The sequence below is a fragment of the Loxodonta africana genome, chromosome 23 (genome assembly GCF_030014295.1).
Source record: "Loxodonta africana isolate mLoxAfr1 chromosome 23, mLoxAfr1.hap2, whole genome shotgun sequence".
In the NCBI taxonomy this organism is placed as follows: domain Eukaryota; kingdom Metazoa; phylum Chordata; class Mammalia; order Proboscidea; family Elephantidae; genus Loxodonta; species Loxodonta africana.
In genome coordinates this window covers 70,366,361-70,387,934 of record NC_087364.1, presented here as the reverse complement: position 1 = coordinate 70,387,934, position 21,574 = coordinate 70,366,361, and the positions used below count along the sequence as shown (strand labels likewise).

Below are 21,574 nucleotides of genomic sequence, written 5' to 3'. Positions count from 1 at the left end.
CTAAGACTTTTGACTGCAAGCTGATAACCTTAAAGACAGCTGAGATTTGCTATTTGGCTGTTAAGTGTTCAAACCAGAGGGAACAGTGTGAAGAGTTAAGCTATCAAAGTTTACATAAATCCAGTTTCAATTATTCTACTTCTAATTGCAAATAGCCATCTTTAAGTGTAGTCTAAGCAGCTTTAAACTTGCTTTGGGAATTATGAATGGAACCTCCAGAGGAAAATAACAACAACAAAAAAAAAAAAAAAAAACCAGAATGAATGCCTATAATAAAATTAACGACTAAGGATTTTTGTGTTTATTTAAGAACAGTTTTGAAAAACGATCTCTCATTCTGTTTTCTTTTCACTACATACCTCCTTTTACTGAGTAAGTTGTGGAGAACTTTCAAAATTTTTGACCATGTATGCCCAGAAATAAAATTTCTACTCTGACTCAGGATACAAATACATGTAAATATATATGTGTTGTGGTGTGTGTGTGAGAAATTAAAATCCCAAATCCTTACTCACTGAGCTATGAACACTGATATTTTCTCTTCTATTTCATTTTGTTAAAAGAGTTCCGGTCATAACCCACCATACTGATTTCGTGATCCACTAATGGGTCAAGACCCACTACAGGAAGAGCCCTGGGATGTGGAAGGAACGTCTGACCAAGGTCGAGAACCCTGATTCTTTGCTAGCCCCACCTTTGGCTGAATGTGAAAACTTTGCCTTCACCTGCAAGCCGAGGTGATGGAACTGGAATTAGATCATCTCTGAGGCCTCTTTCTGTTTCAGTCTATCATCAGAGATTTTCTACCTTCATGCAGGTAATTTCTCTCCATCAGGTAATCAAGAAAGGTAAGGCCTTGTTTTCCTTTATGCCGCACTGGCAGCCCCCACCCCCACTCACCTCCCAGCCCCCTACTCCTCTACCTCATCCATTCCCAAGAGGCTGAAGTACTGTCAGCTGCTCGGCCCAGGGGCCTGACTCCATCCACAGCTGTTATTTGAAGGTGGGTCCCAGCAACCAGGCTGGCTGAGGACGAAGGTCCTCAGAGCCCACCCTGAAGCAACCTAGCCTCGCAGGGTTAGTCAGTAAGGTCAGTATTCACATTCGCATGGATTCCAGTGACATCTGCAGTGTCTATAATGCCCGATCCCATCAGACTGCTAAGCCATAACAGATCTACTTTGAATTTAGGATATCCTACTTGTATTTGAAAATGAAAGCTCTGATTATATAAAAAAAAAAAATGAAAGCTCTGATTATATAAAAAAAATATACAGGGGCAAAATTCTAAATCTTCTAAAAAAAACCCTAAATCTTCTGAAAAGAGAAAACAAACTTTCAAGTTCATTTTAGTAAAACAGGGGATTAAAATGCAGTATATTTACGTGCGGAGATGTTTCTCTAACTCCAGTCCCAAGGTGATTGATTTTATGGTAGATTTCTTTTAAATCAGAAAGACAATTACCGGTATTGTGTGTATGCGCGCACTGAAATACGCATATACATACGTGCACAAAGTGCTATGAAAGCTGCTGTTAACACGTGAGGATTCCCAAATGGTGACGTCTGGATAGTAAAGCGAATTAAGGAGTTAATACTGACGACAGATAAATGCCGCCAGAGATTCCGTTCTTCTACCCACAGGCTTCTATGACAGGGCGCCTGTCTCAGGAGACAATCAGAAAACCCCAAGGCAGGAGCACCGTGCCCTTAACTTCTCCACTCCGGGGGAAAAAAAGACAATGCTTTGAGCAGGTTTCCATTCTAGCGTAGCTGCTGCACTGTGTAGCACTTTTTTTTTTTTTAAATAAACCTGGGAGAAGGGAGAAGTGAGCAGTGCAGGCTAATAGATAAACAGAAACCACAAAGGGTTATTAGTATAATTCTCTCTATGGACTAAAAATTAGAGAAAAGATGAGAGCCAACATTTTCAGCATAGGACAGGAGTGTGAGCTGTACTGAGGCAGCATTCAGTATTTTGCTTAAAAGATTCAGGTCCTATCCCCATGGATGATTAAATATTCAATAATGAAAATATTATTAATCAGCACGCACCAGGATTCTTTCTCTGAAACTTTAATTTTATAGCGCAGGCTGCTCCTTAAGAAATGCCTGAGTTAGTTCAATACATCCGGCAGGATTTGCCAGCCTGTACACGAATACGGGTTAAAATGTGAGGAAACTCGTATCAATCTATTGGAATAACAGAGAAGCCATCAAACCATGTTGCATACATTTATTGAGTTTTTTTCAGCTTTGATTATCTAGGGTAGGTACAAGCCTATGACCATGATTATGCCGAAACTCTGCTGTTACTCTAAAGCAGATACACAGTTGCTTGTCATGCCTTGGACACACACACACACACACACACGTCCACACACACAGGATTCTGCACACTCCCGCATGCAAACACTATGCTATCAGAGGAAATGTACATTCCTTTTATTAAAAACACAGTGAAGCACAATAGTCTGGATTTTGTGAAGCTACTACCGATACAGATAAACCTGAGAAAGCTCAAATGTCAAGTAACACTGTTTCCATACCGCTCATCCGATGCACTATTAATCACAGAGAAATCTAGTTTACTTTTCTATATTAAAATCACAGATAATATAAAAATAAACATTTTTGCAAAAGCACTAAAACATACTGTAATTCAAATTCACACATTTTGATATATGATCTATATTCCCCTTCATATTAAGTTTTGATGATGTGTATAATACACTGTACAAAAGAATAAAAAAAACTGTAACAGAATTCAGCAGCCAAATAATACATCGTTGTCACAATAAAACTTGGAATTAAAATTACTAAAATTATCAATAGCAGTGCTGAACTTGCTAGTAGTGTGTTACTTAAAAATCCCATCGCAAAGCAATGAAGATTATATACTATTTCACCTGAAGAGGAAACACAATACAAACATTTAAGCAGAACTGAGCAGCCACAGACCGGTTGCGCCAGCTGCCTTTCTATTCCTACCTCTTTAAAGCTTTTTTCTTAAATTCTGATGTATCTATAATGCCCACTCCACCAGACTTCCAAAACCTAATAGAACTCTTTTCAATTTAAGACAGGCCTTTTGCATCTGGAAATGGAAGCTCTGCCACACTGGGGACAAAATTTTAAACCCCCTGGGTTGGTGACAGAAGAATATAAACTTTTCTATAATATCACATAAAATGCAGACAATACGGACCCAGTCTGCCTAAGATACTTTGTTACTAATGATTTTGTGATGATCTGACACCTAATTGTGTCCTTACAGAAAGACCCCTAACCAAAAAGGTAAACATGCAAAAGGATTTCAAAGGAAAACTCATCACTTGTGTCACAAAAGATTTTCATACTTTAGATCAAAAAAAAAAAAAATCTAAGGACTTAAACATGTCAAGATACTGATTTTTAAAAGCATCATAATATACAACTCTCATTTTATCTCTGCATCATGTATCACGTGAAATACAACGTGACGCATTAACATTCTACATTTAATAAATATTAATTTACATCACTATGTTGGATCTCTCAAGAAAATTTTTCAATCTGTACAACTGAAGGACCGTGAGCTTCATCAATAAATACTATCAGGATAGTTACAATCCGACCAGGAAAGTTAAAGCCTCAAAAGATCTCAAGCTGGTATCACACCTTGAAGCGCTGTCACTGGCGTAATTACAGCTGCTGTAAGCGCTGGGCATCTCTTGTATCCACCTGCAGTCCAGTTCCTGTCTGAGGTGTCCAAGGAGACAGGAGATGATAGGTCATAGGTCCACACTGCAGCTGCTGACCTTGCAAGAATTTTCAGCCAAGGATTGGGACTGAAGAGTTCTGGATAATAACAGTGACAGATTTCACACATCTCAAGCTGTCTCCACTTTTCATGCTTTACCATAACCCCTAAAGCCCAGCAGATAGATGGCATCCAACCTTCTTAATCCATGCGGAGTGGTCTTGAAAGAGTCAAGAGTCCCACAGCTGAGTGGCAATGTCAATGGCAACTCTGAACCCTGACTCTCATGCCATATTTCGTCTTTTTAAAATCATTTCAGTGTAAACTCGAATTGATGTTCAAAGATGCTAATTTGTGAGCCATAGAACACCTTGGACTTTGCATTAAATATTTTTGTAGTGTGAAATTTAGTTAACTGATAAGCTCTAGAGTTTGAGCTGTTCTTTCATCCAAAGGTCAGCAGATTTTTGCCTTTACTATTAAAATACTTATTCATATCATTATATGGCATAAATCAGCATTTCAACCCAAAGATCCCCATTTCATCCTGACCCTCTGTATATTTTCGTCATTAGCACAGACTCTTTCCAGAGACCTCTTTTGGCTTGGAAGGAGCTGGCCAGATCATTCTTGTTTCTATTTGGTATGCATACGTATGTCATTGCTGTCCAGCATGGTGGATGCATGAAGCTAAAGAAGAAACACTTTGGAAAAAACATGCCAAGTAGCACAAGGACATTTCTAATCACTGTTCACCTCCTCACTGGATCCACACTCAGAGAGAAAGTTTTCTGGAAGCTGAAACAATGTATTAACACATACTCTAAACCAGGCTGAGCATCCTGAGACCTAAAAGGAAGAAAACGAAAGTTAAGTGTGAAGAAATACAGACGTGGATACCATTAGCCTTTGAATTCAAGGGTAGCACAGGCTCTGGAATTTCCATCTTGATCTTATCTCACCCAGCAGGATGTTTGACAGGGTCGGTGGAATAATGACATAGTTCAGACTTTGTCTTTCAGGATTTCACAACACACAGAGCTGTTCCATCTCAAGCAAGTGAGAACCTGGCTAACTTCTTTCCTCCAAAGGAGGAGGTGTAGCTGGACATCTCCAAGGTTTCCTCTCAATTTGGTTTCTGTTGGTTCTATGCATCAAGAATGAACATTTTAAAAAGAACTTCTGCTTAGGAAAGCTAAATACAGCTCTTCTTCATTGATCTTAGTGGCTGGAGATTGGGTAAACTGAGGCAGCGCTAGGCATTAAGTGAAGATCTCACAGCTATTCCATCCATTCAGGCATTGCAAGGACTGAAATCAAATCCTGGCTTTGCTGTCACTTTATTTCACGGGGCGTTAAGGTCCTTGCCTTAGCACATTGCCCCGTGCCACTTTCCTTACCAAGTGCTTTCAAACAACGTAGGGTGTAAGTTACCCCACCATCAGTTCCAGACACTGCCATTGGATAGCCTTCACAACTAAAAATTCCTTCCACACTGGAATTACTTGTTTGGGGCTGTAAATTACGTTTTGCCCTACCTCAGCATTCTGCATGATATAAAATTGGTTCATGTCAAGGGCTAGATGGGCAGCCATTCCATATTCATTGAAAATTGCAGTTAAAGTTGTTGAAGTATTTTACAGATTTTTTTTTTTCTCTTATTACTGCCTGGCAGAGAGAAAATACAAAAGAAAACACTGACCAAGAGTTAGTAGTTTTGATTAGTAGTTTCTTAATTTTCACTGTAAGCTTTCCTCAGGTACTCAGATTTAGTTCTTCATATTTTTCTTTACCACATAATATTTGTCTTTTTTTCTTCAAACATGAGATGTAAAATCCATTAAAGGATTATAGCTTTTCTTTCTCTCAGCATCACCTATACAAATTCAGCCTGTTTCTTCATCTTCTTCTTACATATTGCATTGAACGCTCTCAAACAGAGCAAAACAGAGACTTTTACATACTGATTTCAATTTAAACTAAAGTCCTCACTCTAGAATGTCTTTGCCCATCCCCAGTTGCCTCTTACAGGTTTGCGAACACGCTTGCAGGCTCTGCATTATGGATACTGTCAGCCACCTCCCCCTCTGATACTACTATCCTCCTGCTGAAAATCCTCTCAACTTGCTAACAGTCATTCCACTTCATTTCAACTCTGGCCTGTAACTTAGCTGCGATTTTTCAAACTGTTTTTACAGATGTGAGTGCCCTGGAACACAAATCAACTCCTAAGGACTGCACAGCGGTGGTACAAGTCAACGCTCTTTATCATAGGAAGTCTCAGAGGTCGTGCCGTTCACAAGGAAAGTACGTACACTCGGATTATTCTGAAGGCATTTTTCCCTGAAGATAATTGATGTGGGCTTCCACCATCAAACATTTAGGACCCAAAGTATCGTGAGCAGCTTTCCAGAAATAACTAGGAAGCAATCACCTTCCAGGCTGTTAAATTAATTAACACTGACCTTTGTATTCACTTCTCCAAAGCTCACCAGCTACTACCTATGTTTGTAAGACCCCCAAACAGACAGCCAGCTAGAGATCTTTCCATGGGATACTGAGTGAGCTGAGTTTAGTATTTTGCTATACTGTACTAAATATGGAGGCGACTGGCCTAGTAGCACAGTGGTTAACTGCTTGGCTGCAGTTAAGGCCTTGGCTGCCAACTGCTCTGCTGCTAACCAAAAGGTTGGAGGTTCGAAGCCACCAGCTGCTCTGTGGGAGAAAAATGTGGCAGTCTGCAGCAGTCTGCTTCTGTAATGCTTTACAGCCTGGGAAACCCTATGGAGGAGGTCCACTCTGCCCTATAGGATCGCTATGAGTTAGGATTCACTAGACGGCAATAGGTTTCGGTTATTTATTTATTTATTTGGTGTACTACATAGTTTTGAAAATGTAGAGTTCCGACCTGTTCCTAGCATGGGCTGTTAAAAAAAATAAATAAATAAAGGTTAGAGGAACCACAAACTCAAGTTTCAAGCACTCAGGTTGTTTTCTGAGAAATTATTAATATCAAAATTGCTCCAAGACTCCTGTGCACACACACTTTAAATGTTTATGTGGAGATCCAGAGAGAAGGTTGTAAGTTTTAAAGGAAGAAAAAAAGGTAAATGTTTAACTGGGGTAGTATAATTTACTACACATACTTCTAGTCAGAAAGAAGGGAGACTCTGAAAGGAAGCCCAAGCATGGACGTGGGCATTTCTCTACTTTTGTTGAACTTGTTTGGTCTGAATGTTCTCTAATCTCACTAGAAACTTAAAGGCGGGGGGGGGGGGGGGGGGGGGGACACTTGGCTCTATTTTAGCATCCTACCATGTAACAAAAGTGAGGTTATGGGGGGGCGCGGTTCTTTTGCCTTCACAAGCTTGTATCTCCATTCTGCTTGAACTCGGATAAAATATTGAGGGTCATGTCTTCACTCTTGGACTGCAAATTTGCCTCACTTCTTCTGGAAGCCTTCCTGGTTGCTCGGGAGAGTCTCCTTCTGAAAGTATCTCCGGCCAAGAAATAGAGAATAGGGTCCACACAGCTGTTCAGACTCGCCAGGCCTCTTGTCACCTGGTAAGTGGCATACACCTGGTCATTGAAAGCACACATTTCTGGGGTCTGAAAATCCAGCCGGGCCCTCAAGTTCATCGTTTTCATCACATGGAAAGGGATGTAAGACACAGCAAAAACCGTCAGTACAATAATCACCAGGTAAATTGATTTCCTCCTGAGAGGCGAGTTGTCCAGGTCATTGTAAATCAAAGCTTTCACAATTAATCCGTAACAGCCCAAAATCAGCACCAGCGGGACGCAGAACATGGCCACGGTCGTGCACATGCTGTAGATGAAATAACTTCTCAGGTAGTCGTCTGAGGTGGTGTCATAGCAGGTGGTTTTGTTTTTCCGGAGCCCGGTGCCCGAGTAGAAGAGGATGGGGGAGATGCCCACCACCACGGTGAGCCACACCAGCCCGCTGATGTAGACGGCGTTCTTCTTCTTGAGCCTGCCCAGCGACTTCAGCGGGTACACCACGCCGCTGTACCGGTGCGCGCTGATGCAGGTCAGGAACAAGATGCTGCCGTAAAGGTTGACGTGGAAGATGAACCTCTGCAGCTTGCACATGGCGTCCCCGAAGATCCAGTCCGTCTTATTGAAGTAGTAGAAGATCAGGGCGGGCAGAGTCAGCACGTAGAGAAAGTCCGCCAGCGCCAAGTTGAACATGTACACGGAGATGCCGCTCCAGGGCTTCATGTGGAAGACGAACATCCAGATGGCCACGCTGTTGCCCAGGAAGCCGATGATGAACACCAAGATGTAGACAGCCGGCAGGTAGTAGAACTGGAAGCCGGTCTTGGTCAGGGAACATCGGAACGAAGCGGCGGCGGCGGCGGCGGTGGAGACGGCCGTGCTGTTCCCCCACGTGCTGTTCCCCCAGGGCGAGCCCGGGCCGGCCAGGAAGGCGGCGTCCGTCCCGTTGGGGACAGCCGGCCACAGCACCTCGGTCATTCTCTCCTCCCCGACTTAGGCGGCGGCTCCCAGAGGCAAGCGGCGGCGAGAGGGCGGCGGCGGCGAGGGGCGCAGCGAGCATCGGAAAACCGGGCGGGCGGAAGGGAGCGGGCGCGGCGAGTCCTCCCCGAAAGGGCTGCGCGGGGGCTCGCCCAAGCTGGCTCCGGCCCCGCGCTCGCCGCGGGCCATGAAATCCGCCCGGGGCCGCGGCCGCGCCGGGCTGGCGGCCGGGCCAGCAACTTCCCCGCGCGGCTGGCAGCGCCGAGGTTACACAACAGGGCGCTCAGGGCACTGCTGCTGACAACTTTCCGACTGCGCCTTCCCGAAGGCCGGCGGATCCGCGCCGGAGAGCGCGCCCGGGGCGCAGCGAGGTCAAGCCAAACTCGCCCCGAGGCGCTCAGGCTTGGGAAGGGCGCGCCCCAGCCTCCTTCCCCCAGAGATCAACTTCGTGTGGGCATCGTCCTTTCCCTACCTTAGAAGCAGGCAGCTCGGCTTCGGGCCCCGCGCCCCTTTCTCCGCCCTCCCGCCTCCGCGCTCAGCCTCTAGGGGCCATCGGGGCGCGCGTGGCCGCAGACTCGTGCGCCTCTGGATCGCGTCCCATTCACTGTCTGTGCAGTTCGGGGCCTTTTCCCAGGCCGCCTCGGTCCGGAGTGCAGGGGGCGGGCAGGAGCGCTAGGCTCCCCGCGGGGGTGGGCGGAGTTTGGGCACCCGGGCGAGTCCGCGCTCCGCCGAGCTCCGAGGGGCGTGCCTCCGCCGGGCCCGCCTGGCAGCCCGCCCGCGCGCTCCGGGGCGCCGCCGGCAGTTGGGGCCGTCTTCGGGGGAGCCGATCTCCGCCTTGGCCGGGCGCGCTCAGCCGCTGCCCCGCCGCTGCTCGCGAGTCTGGTGAGGGCGAGGGGTGCGCGCGGTCTGGGCTGCCTGCCTGCGAGCGATTGGCCACCAGAGCTCCTTCGCTCTTCCGTCGGCTATCTCGGCAAAGTGAAGTTGCTGACATACAGGAAACCCTTAAGACAGCTCCGAGCCTTCTGCCTGAAGCCCCGAAGCCCACCGGTCCGCGCGACGGAAGTCTCCAGGGCCCTCAGAGTCTACACCAGGTGTTTGCAGGCTCCGAGCAGCCAGCAGTGCCCGGCCGGGAACGCCCTGGCATTGCAGAGCGCCTCGCATCGCCGGGGCGGAATTGCGGGCACATGCGGGAACCTTCTAGTTTCAGAGTTTTCCCAAGGGTGGCGGTTGGGGAATCCCTTTCTGCTCTTCCAGTCTGTTTTTTCTTTCTTTTTTTTCCCCCCCTTCTTATTCCAATATTGTTTTTTGTAATTAACCAGTTTTTTAACAGAGTGACATAATTAGCAACATCAATGTGCGCATTTCCAAAGGTGCTTTGTCAAAAGATTGTCAGTCAATACTGCACGTTGTTTCAGCGCAATTTAACTTAATAGATACCTACCACCTACAAGACAGGCTCTCCAGATCCTCCCGTCCAGTACTTTTAATTAAACAAAAGAGGTTGCAATGAAAATATAATTTCAAAATCGTTTTGGGAACACGTTGAAAAATAAATACGGTTCTGTGTAGACAGATATAAAAGACAACGATGGCCCCAAAGTGATTATGGCATGTTTTTTGGGATTTATTACCAATCCTTATTTCTTTCAGTTAAAGAGATTAGTCACAATTACCTCTAGAAAGAACCTTAAAAATATAGACTGGGGACTTCCTTAATTACTATACTTATTGAAATCCTTTTTTGATACCTTGAATGTATCAAATTTTTAAGCGGTTCACTTCAAAATTTGAGTAAGTTTAATTTGAAAATAAATGGTTAGTTGTTCTCGGACACAGTTAAATGAAACCACGCAGGAATGGAATCTACTTCCTGACAATAATTAACAATATATTTTCTGTGACTATTAACAAAGGAGTTCTCTTAGAGGAAAAAGAAATTCCGAAAAGATAATGTCTCTATAATGTATGCTATAAAGATTTTCCTGTGGTCCCAAATGTTATATGATGATGTCCCCTTAAAAAATACCCCAAGGAAAACCTTGAGCTTTGAAAACACAAAGGAAAATACCCTGGAAGATCCAGACAGATCCTTTAGAGGAACACAGAAAGGACCATATCCGTACACATGGCTTCCTGAGTACTCTGGTATTTTGTCTTCTGGCCAGTTGAACAGCTTGACAAGCTACCATACAATTAAATAACTCAGATAAAAGGCCTGAGTGTTGGTTGCTATCTTGAAAACAGTCTTAATTGGAATGAATACAGCAGGCCTCGGTTTTTTCATCTACTGATATAAGAGAGTTAGACTGGATTCCTTCTAGTCCCCAACTTCTCTGAGTCTCTAATTCAGAGCCCTCGCAGCAGGCAACATCTTCATGTTGGTTGATTAGGATGGCATTAGCTGGTATTACGAGAGAGAAAGAAGCAAAGAAAACCGTTAAGAGTTCCGTGAATACTCAACAGGAACCAACTCCTCTCTCCTTTGCATTTTTCATTTGCAACCTAAGCAGTAGGTAACCCCACTGAGCAGCCTGTGGCAAGTGCGTTGCCCCACAGTGTGGATGCTTTGAAATGTACACTTAGTCCAGATACCTTGAGCGCTTTCGGAAAACTGACACTTTACTAAGAATTTGGGGGTGGTAGTTGTGTCAAGTGCACCATAGACTTTTTTTTTAATGATGTAAAAAGGTAAACTTTGTAAATACTTTTGTCACATTCTGCACATTAAATAGATTTAACTACATCTCTATATTTTTTTAATGTATTTTTTCTATGTTTAAATTATGTTTCAAATCAAAATTGTGCCTTGTGGATATTACATGTATTTAAAAATCATATGTGGATTACTTTTCTATTTGGAAAACACTTAGACTAGGTTTAATGAGAAAAAAAAAACTTATTTAACACCCCAAAACATATCAGCATTTATTGATGTTTGAACACCAATCATAAGTGCCTTAAAACCAAACCCACCGAGTCAATTCCGACTCATAGCCATCCTACAGGGGAGAGTAGAACTGCCCCATAGAGTTTCCAAGGCTGTAATCTTTACAGAAGCAGCCTGCCGTATCCTTTTCCCAAGGAGTGGCTGGTAGGTTTGAACTACCAACCTTTCGGTTAGCAGCCAAGCACTTTACTACTGCACTACCAGAGCTCCTTGTAAGTGCCTTAAAGGTATGAAAAGAATATACTCCATATATTGAAGTGACTTGCCTCAACCATTCTGTGTTAATCTGTATTTGATTAATAATGTAAACTCCTGACTTGAAGGCGTTTACGGTTTAGTCGGAAAAGCAAAGGATGTACATAGCTAACAATAATACCAACATATAATAATATTCAACAATAATATACCTTTCCTATGCACTGTTCACAAGTAACAAAGATGATCTCCTTTAATTCTTAAAAATATTCTAGGATGGTAGTTGGCTATTGTATCCCCATCTTATGTGATGAAACTGAGGCACAGAGCAGTTAAGTAACTTGCCCATAGTAACACAGTAGAAACTGGAATTTAAACTAGATCATCTATGCCTAAAGCCCGTGTACTTAACCGTCACCCTGTGGTGAAATACAAACAGTGCAGGGCACGGATAGGCAGTCATCTTTTAGAGACTCGGACAGACTGAGCACAGAAAGGGTCATTCCTAGCAGCCTTCTATAAGAGAAATATTTGAGTCAGATTTTTAAGCTGCTATTGGTCAAAGAATATTTTAGAAGCTTCCCAAATATTCTACTTATCTTTTTCTAAAAATAGCCAACATTTAATATGCAATCAGAGGATAGACAATTCTGAGGAAGTCAGAGATCTTTGGCCTTCTCAAACTCATAAACAAAAAAGCTGCTTTTCTCATGTCTGTGCAGATTCTCATCACCATCTTCAGAAAAATCTCTTCTTTGCTCCTCCTTTAAAGTCACAGGAAATACAGCAATCACCGAAGATGGAAAGGTCATAGGGAAATAGTCTAATCGAGACCACAAACAGAAAAAAAATTCCGATAAACATAAAATATTCCAATTGTGAGGATTAAGAATTGTGTGTCAACTTGGCTGGGCCATGATTCTAGTGTTTATATGTGATCATTCCCATGATTAAATCTGCTGTGAGTAGCCAATCAGTTGAAAGGGCGTTTCCTTGGGGGTGTGGCCTGCATCCAAATATAAGTAGACATTATGGTTCTTTGTTCTTTCTGGATCCTGCGCTGCCTCCTGTTCGTCTGACCTCTGGTTCTTGGGACTTGAGCTATCAGCTTATCTTCGGGTCTTGGGATTTGGATCCTGTAGCTGCCTCCTGTTCGTCTGACCTCTAACTCTTGGAACTTGAGCTATCAGCTTATCTGTAGATCTTGAAATTCATCAATCTTCACAGCCTGAGAGCGGGAGCCCCACTCTCCGACCTGCCAATCTTGGGTTTGCCAGCCCCTGCAGCTACATGAATTGAGAGAAGCCTCTATCCTGATCCATGGACTTTGGACATTTCCACCTCTACAATCACGTAAGCCATTTCCTTGATATAAATCTCTTTCTATATATATATTTATATGCTTTACTGGTTTTTCCTCTCTAGAGAATCCAGCCTAAGACACCAACTTTAAAGTTGAGTTGAAGAAACATAAGATTTGATTAACTAAATCACCGGTTCCCATTGAGTCAATTTCAACTCATCGCAACTCCTAAATCTAACTCTGGTGGCAGCATGAAAGAAGAAAAAGCCAATGGGCAGGACAGCTGTTAGGAATTTTCAGATGAGAGAGAATGAGACCCTGATTTAGGAGATAAGGGAATCATTTGAGAGACTCTTTTAAGTTTATCAACTAAGATGTGACAACTTCTGAGATGCATCTGTTGAAAGTAAGGAGGCCCCTCCTTCCCCCAAGATGAAAATAGGAAAAGGAGGAAGTCTGAGGAATTCATAGCTGAGTCCTTCAATGAAGGAGAAGGAGAGAGGGCTAGGGTGGAGTGGAATTGGAGAGGGAGTGTACTGAGTAAGAATAAAAGGACTGTCCCATGATGTGGAGGGCCCAGCTGTTCTATAAATTAAGACACTTGTCATGGATCCAATCAGTAGGCTTCTGGAAATTTATTTCATTAAGAATCACAGCAGGGGTATAGGACACAGAATACAGGCAGCAGGGTTGACCCAAGGTTGGGGTGAGAAGAGGTGAGGAGAGCAGGGCAGGGCAGGGCAGAGGTAAGAGAGAAGGGAGAGGAAAAGAGGGGAGGAGAGGAAGAAGAGGGAAAGGGAGGAGGGGAAGAAAAGGGAACTGCAGGAGAGGAAACACTCAAGTGCGGAAAGAAGGGAAGGCAGGATATTTGCACGGTAAGGGGAGGGGGAGACCTTTGGAAATCTCAGTTCTTGATAAATCTCTGCACAGAGCTTTTCAGTCATCAACGTTTAAATCTCCATGTTTGTACGGAGATCTGGTAGGTGAGATGACAAAGGCTACACAGTCCTGTTCCTATTGAGTACTTGCCCCTTGGAAGGCAACAATAAGCCACCAGCTAAAGAGCCTTCTTTAGGTTTTCCATCTGTGCCGCCAAATCACTTGCAAGAGCCTGTAAAATCCCAGGCCACTTACGTTTGCTTCCATCCTTCAGAAAGTTTCTTGCTCCCAGAAGTTGAGTATCTAAAGGAACCACTTTTCTGTATTCCGTTTCTTAATATTTGGTTCACTTAGCCCTCTCTACATGAAGTCCTGGTCTTGGAATATTTTTAAAAGAATGTTTGCTAAATCCAGAATAAATCCTAGCACATGCGTTTAAACACTCCAGTCATGGCTTGTAGCCTCAGCCTTTCTCTAAGCATCCTTGCCTGATAAATATTCCTTTTCCTCCCTTGTCTCTGACCTCGCAGGCTTTCCAAAGACATGTCTTAGAACATTCGCTGATAACAGATTAGAAATTCTATATTGCATACCAGTTATCTTACAATTTCTCTATGCACTTAGCTTTTTAAAAAGACAGAGAGATAAATGCTCATAAAGCCTGTGGGTGCACAAATACTTCAGAGCTAGTTACTCAAATCTGAGGTCTGGTACCTTAATTGTGAACCCTTAGAGGGTTTCCATGGTACCACACAGGATGAGAATATGGCATTATTTGAGAGTTACTTTCCATCGTTATCATATTCATCATAAATAAATTATTAACTTTTGGTACATCTACATTTTGAGTACTTAACCTAAATTCCAAAGAGGCAAATGAAACTCAGGAGTAAAAATAAAGAAATAGCCCTGTTTTCTTATGTAAGTCACATCCTTCCATCAGTTCATTTCTGGGTGTTGATCTCAATTATGCCCCAAGTGTTCCACATTTTTCAAGATCAAATTTAATAGCTGTTGGTGTCACTCATGTTTCAGGTTTTGGAATCCAGCTCTGTAAAGAGTTGGTAACAGGTTTCCACCAGTAGTATCCAAAATGGAACCAACTTTAAAGAGGAGAACATTGTATCGTTTATTATAAATACTTCTGGTACTTTTTTAGTTTAGACTCTTGTCTAAAGGCTGGCTGAATGGGCTGATTACAGAGAATCTTCCTAAAACAAGCCAAATTTTAGACACTTCTGGAAAGAAATCTGGGTAGCCGAAGTGAGTACCCAATGAGTCAACCTACAAAGATGGAACACTCTTGCTTATTAAAAAAAAGAAAAAAAGTAAAATCAAATAAAAACCAATATAGAAGTGGTTATTTGTAGTTGGAAAAGAAACCAAATAGAGACTAGGTAATACTTCAGGCAAGAAAACAGTCAGTAGCTTCTTGATAAATTCTTGTGTTTTCAATAATAGGGTTTTGCTAAACCCCAGAGCCTTACATTAGCTCTGGTTTTCTTCATCTTTCAGCCTTTGTTCTAGACACCTGATACCACAGCTAGATATTTATCTTGGACACTACGTCATAATGATGATAACCACCGAGTAAGTAAAACACGATCTTCCTCATTGGCACCATCTTTGAGTCTCTTACTGAAGGCTTTCACAAACTCGAAGGTGCATACACATCACCTGGGGATCTTGCTAACATGCAGGTTCTGATCCAGTAGAGGCTGGGTACACTCCAAGACTCTGTTTCTAACAAGTATCCAGTTGATGTTCAAGCTGCTCACCCAGCCACTAAGCTCTCAGTAGCAAGGTTTTACCTGATCCTGCCTGACGAGGCTGTGCTGTGCAATTTAAAAATGTGGTAACTGTTCCTGTCCGAGGACTAAGTCATACATGTTCAGGAATCTGGAATTGTGATGCATGTACTTCACATGGATTAGCTCACAGCACACAGGTAAACACAGGCTTGGAGAGAAAGACAGAAATTGGTACAAAGGTCAGTTTGGGCCACTTACCAGCTGTAATAGATACACTTGGGTAATCACCACACCTGTCTTGTGCCGGTGTTATTATTTAATAACCCCTATATCAGAAGATTGCTGTGCGTGTATGCCCAGCACAGAGTATGTGCACAACTAATGATAGTGATCATTATTATGGTTATTATTATCATCATTGCTTGTAATTTTCTCTGAATGGATATGTCTTGATAAGGGGGCATTTGGATGTAAGACGCCAAATCCCTTGAAACCAGCTTGATCAAATAAAGTGACTCTTTATTTGCTTTTGGTATAACCTGACCCTATGAATGCCAGTACATTTCCATTAGTCCCTAAACTAGCCCAAGCCAAATTTGGCCTGCCCTGCATGTGCAGAAGGGCCAGCTGTGACCGCTAATTGACCTCAACAGAGGACGCAGCAATAGGAGGAACCAATCAGAAGGAAAGTCATCACACAGACCCTACTCCAAAGCAAGAGGTTCCAATAAGAACCAGTCACCCCCTGTTTCCTGGCCGCCTTCTAGAATGTTTCCTCCCAGGACACCTCAGTGGCCACCATCTTGCTGCCCAAATCGCATATAAGCTCTGCTTCCCCATAGCTCTGGGAGCCAGATCTGAGGAGCTTCCTCCCAGCTCCTTGCTCTGCGCATTGCAATAAAGTTACTTTCTCTTTCTCAAAGACCGGTGTCCAGATAATTGGCAAGTCTGAGCGTACCAGACATGGAACCACCTTCTAGGATTCAGTAACATTGGCAAGGTACAACAGTATGAGTGTCATAAGGAAGTAGGTATGGGAATTTGAAAATCAGAGATTTTATCTACTCTACTTCTCCAAAGACCCTTTCTTTATTCAACTGTTTGCTTTTCTCTCCTTCCTTCTCTTCCCCTCACTCCTTCCCCCACCCCACCCTCGCACCCCCCTCCCCATCTCTCTCACTGTTGATCAGTTTTTTCTCTTTTCGCATGGGCATAGCTTGACATGGGCACTCAATACCTGGCTTTATTTTCAATGATAAATTCCTGGGGAAAAAATCTGAATGACATGGTCCAGTTCACTTTGGCCTGAAGGAGTAGAGAATAGGCTGACCATTGGAGCCCTCACCCAGGGCTGAACAACAGACTCTAATGGGAGAGAAAAGAAGGGTGGGCTACTTCTCTTAGAAGGGGAAATGGGAGCAGGAAGGATGTGATCAAGCAATGAAATTGTTATCATCTCTGGGGTAGAAGGCAGTGTGGCCATGGGTGTGATTGGTGGGTGGGGAGGAGACAGGAGGAGAAGAAGGATTTCAGGAAAAGCAATTGTCACAAGCAAACCCACAGTCAGGGGGGTGGAGGATGGATGGTGCTTGCAGCCATACAGAGGCTGGTGGGGGAAACACTGCTCTGATAGTGATGAGAGCAGACCCTGGGAGCCGACTGCATTCTTCTGCCTGGCTTTGGTGGACGGTCTGGTGAGAATTTATGACCAACAGAGCAGCCAAGTATAGATGTCCAGGGAAAACGGAAGGACTGAGCAGAATGAATGAACTGAGAAGGAAGAAGGCAGAAAAATACTGTTGTCTCATCTATTTTGTCTGCAAGGGCATTAGGAGGCAACTGTGAAAAAAAGAAAGGAATTATTGCATTCTTGCTAGGATGATGGAAGGCTTCCTTTGATAAAAGATAAGTTATAAGGTTCTGCTTCGTTCATGGAGACCCGTTTCAGGGCATGTAATCACTATTGGGACCCTAATTATTAATTCATTTGGAACTCAATGGACATATTTACAGTAATTTGAGTCGCTGGAAATAAAGAGTTTGACGTGATCTTCAGAGCGGCAGAGAAATGGAATTTGATTTGGAGGATGAGTGGCTCAGAACAAAGTGGAAAGCAAGGCTGGAAAACCTTTGTGGTGATTGCATTAGCCAGCCATGGCTAGAGGATCTGTTCATTCTCCTTAGACGTGAAATCTTAGTTGTACGAGACATCGCCATTTCCTTTAGGAAGATACCATGAGAGAGTACCATCACCAATGAAAGTGGTAGGCTGGTAAGTGTTTGGATGAGAAAACATATGTGTGAAGGACAGCTGTGGCAAGGAGAGATGAGGTTAAATACTGATCAAATACTTTTCATTCAGAAACAAAGATAACTACCAGCACGCAGACACTCAGAAATGTACCAAAGATAGGCTTCACAAAATTATGGAATTAGTGTGAAGTTAGTAAGGAAAAGTGGTTTGGAATGGAGGATAAGGTTGTTGCTTTTGGTTAAAAAAAAAAATACTGTAAAGAATTGTGCTGGGGAGGAAGGTCACTTTATAGTATACACCCAAGAGCATGTTATAATCAACGAAAGGGGAAATGAAAAAAAGTAGGCTGGTAACATCTGCTCAGAATGAACACAGGAGAAGGATGTAGGACTCTAAAAGAGAGGAAAGATATAGAAGAGGCATTTTAAGTGCAGAGGGGAGAAACAAAGCAGTTGCAGCTCAGCTCTGGAAGGGAAAACGCACAGGGAAACAGACACAGTAGTGATCACGAACGAGAGGCACTTCCATAAAACAGATGGGACGCGAGAAAAGGAGGCCAAGTCTCCTTACCTCAGAAAAGACTATTTTATTTACAAGTACATAGAGGTAAGTATAAAGAAGGGAAGGGGGCTCATTTCCCTTTCCTCATGGAAGGAAAGACTGAGGAAAATGAATGTAAAATCTGAAGATTAAATAAACAAAAACAAAAACCCCAAACCCATTGCCATCAAGTCAATTCCGACTCATAGCAACCCTATAGGACAGAGTAAAACTGCCCCATAGGGTTTCCAAGGAGCGGCTGGTAGGTTCAAACTGCCGACCTTTTGGTTAGCAGCCAAATGCTTAACCACTGCACCACCAGGATTAAATATACAATATTAAATATTATATTAAATATATTAAGTATGAATAGACTATATGAGGAAATTGATATAAATTCTCAAAGAGGAGAGGCAAAAGGAAGAAAGGAAAGAAGAAAAAGGAGTCCACAGTAAAAGAAAACTTGCCCATCAAAGAAATCTTTAAGTCCTGATAAGCTTCTTACAGTTTATCAGTCTAGAAAAAGCAGAATTTAAAGTTACATATAATACGAATAACGTCAGGTCTCAGAAGGCTGATTACAGCCCCTTGAGATGACAAACGTGTATGTGAGTGTTTATGTTGTAAAGGAAGCAGGACAGAGGATGCAGGAAGGGGACCTGTCCTGGCTCTTCAGGACAGGAAGCTGGAGAAGGGCTATTGATTACCAGGTGGATGTTCTAAAACGTTGCTGGGAAAGATGTGGCCAGATGCCAAAGTGACAATGCCAAAGAAAGAAAGAAATGAATTCCTATCAGGCTTGGCCATTCCAGAAGTGAAGAGTGTGAGGACATTTTTAGAGGGAAGAAAAGTGTTCTTGTTTTAACAGCCTTAGCTGAATTCTTTCTGTAGACCGTCTGAGCAGACTTCGTTTTCTATACTTGCTGGCTTATGGTAGGCTATTTGAATGACAAATGTGATAAAATAAAGAGGTTAAACAATAATTTTTCAAACACAGTCATTTCTAATAAAAATGACTCAACTAATTACCCAGGAGCACAATTATTATGGGAGGAAATAAATACTGCAGATAAATCACACACACACACACACACACACACTCTCACTCACACACCACACACAAGCACACACACAAACAGAAAAAAACAGATGGAAAATTCTATACCCTGGGGTGGCCAATGTTAACATCTGCTCATCCAGAGACTTTTTCCCCTTTCAATTATATTCATATGAATATGTATATATATATACATACATGTATATATATATATATATTTTGAAACCTTGGTGGCGCAGTGGTTAAGAGGTATGGGTGCTAATCAAAAGGTCAGCAGTTCAAATCCACTAGGTGCTCCTTGGGAACCCTATGGGGTAGTTCTCTGTCCTATAGGGTCACTATGAGTTGGAACCGACTCGACCGTGACAGGTTTGGTTTTTTTTTAAATATACTTACATTTTAAATTGGGGTCATACCATATATGTTTACATATATACATAACATATATGTTAGTATATGTACATATCTTACCACTTTCTTAATGGTGTGTAATATTGCCACCATGCCAGTAATATTGTTGAAAAGGTAAAGGAAAGAAAACTGAACAGCTAGAATTGCTAAACAGGAACTGCTCCACAACGGCGAGGGCTTGATACCAAAACACAGAGAAGCACTATCTGTCTTAGTCATCTAGCGCTGCTTTAACAGAAATACCACAAGTGGATGGCTACAACAAAGAGAAATTTATTTTCTCGCAGTCTAGTGTATTACAAGTCCAAATTCAGGGCATCGGCTCCAGGGGAAGGCTTTCTCTCTCTGTAGGCTCTGGAGGAAGGTCCTTGTCCTCAATCTTCCTCTGGTCGAGGAGCTTCTCAGGCGCAGGGACCCCGTGTCCAAGGACACGCTCTGCTCCTGGTGCTGCTTTCTTGTTGGTATGAGGTCCCCCTGTCTCTCTGCTTGCTTCTCTCTTTTATATCTCAAAAGAGATTGGCTTCAGACACAACCTAATCTTGTAGACCTCATCAGTATAACTGCTGCTAATCCATTTTATGACATCATAGAGACAGGATTTACAACACATGGAGAAATCGCATCGGAAGATAGAACAGCAGACAGTAGTAATACAATCATACAAGGGAATCACGACCTAGTCAAGCTGACAGATATTTTGGGGACATAATTAAATCCATGCACAATAAATGCATGAAGGGAGCTGGTTTCCTTAAGAGATATCATGGTGCATCATTTAAGCTTAGATCAAGAATTTGAATCAGGCAAATCAAAATTTTCTCTCCAAGAACAGACAAGAATAAGGCTCTTACCTATTAAGTTACTGCAAAAAATAAAAGCATTAAGTCAAGGACAAAGACCATAAATCTAAAAAGGAATATAAGGCAAGTTAAATACAAAGAAATGTCAAAGGAAATCAATACTCACAAAAAGGACACTGCTGGATTTGATGACAAGGATATGAAAAAACATCAAAAAGCTACAGGAAACAAAACTAGGGCACAGAAGAGCCATCATGCAGAATGTTTTGTAGAAAACCAAGAACTTCTAATTAAAACCAATATAGGAAAACATGGCAGTTCTCCAAAAGAAGCATGTAAATATAAAGTCCCTCCCAGTAATAGGATGCCTTATAGAAAAAGATCTGGGAGCCAGATGGCTGAGATTATTGGATGAGAAGGCACAGGAAAGGAACTGGGAGATGTAAGCAAGATGGAGGCTTAAATAAAAATTCATTGGGTATTATTAAAAGGAAAAGAAAGAATTCCAAAGTCTTAATCACAGAGTTAAAATCCTGGGAAAGCAGAAATGCTGATGCCTCCATATGAGCAAAGGAGACAGAAGGATGTGCCAACTGGAAAAGCCACATTATAGAAAAGATGGGAAAACCACATCACAGAAAAGAGGAGGAAGAAGAAGTGGAAGGGGAACGAGAAATCTAAGAAATTGGTTTTCAAAGTCATGCAAATTGTTGGTTAGGGAAAAGTGGTAAATGCCTATGTAAGTAGAACTTTTAAAGGCCATATATAACAGTAGATATATAAAGATAAAATATTACATATAAAAAATAAACATCAAAACACAAATACTATTACCTTTGCTAAGCTCTGGATTATGAGTAAATGGAATCCATTAGGTCCATTGTATTGAAGATACAAGGGTCACTCCAATGCTTTCTCTATAATGGTTTCAAATTAAGAAGGCTAGACAGGGACTCACAGATTGGTTGGCTCTAGTTTATTCTTCTTGCAGACAAAGTCATCTAAAATGGGGCGACTGCCTCCAGTTCTAGCTAGTGTAAGCAACCCAGTGCTTCCAATAGGACACGTGCTCTTTCTTAACAATGAAATGTCAACATTACATTTGTATGTGTGTGGTAGGGGAGAGGAGAGGAGCTTTATAGCAGCTAAAGACATAGGGGCATCACAGTGTAAACCCCAGTGAAAATGGCTGGAGTTT

General features: G+C 42.6%; 1 protein-coding gene across 12 annotated transcripts in view; it reads right to left on the bottom strand.

The window, feature by feature from the left end:
* Positions 1-257: 257 nt before the first annotated feature.
* Positions 258-21,574, bottom strand: part of P2RY1 (purinergic receptor P2Y1) — a 339,516-nt gene continuing 318,199 nt past the window's right edge. For 4 of the 12 annotated variants that reach the window (XR_010319160.1, XR_002787254.2, XR_010319161.1 and 1 more), the window contains one exon: positions 260-4,591. Coding sequence is in view for 1 of the 12 variants with exons in the window: in XM_064275622.1 (XP_064131692.1) it covers positions 7,103-8,239 (1,137 nt within the window). In the remaining 11 variants the exon portion in view is untranslated. Of the gene's footprint in view, positions 4,592-7,057; positions 8,383-9,133; positions 10,641-21,574 lie in introns of those variants that run through there. The other 8 variants (XR_002787253.2, XR_002787258.2, XR_002787251.2 and 5 more) reach the window with 5 other exon arrangements.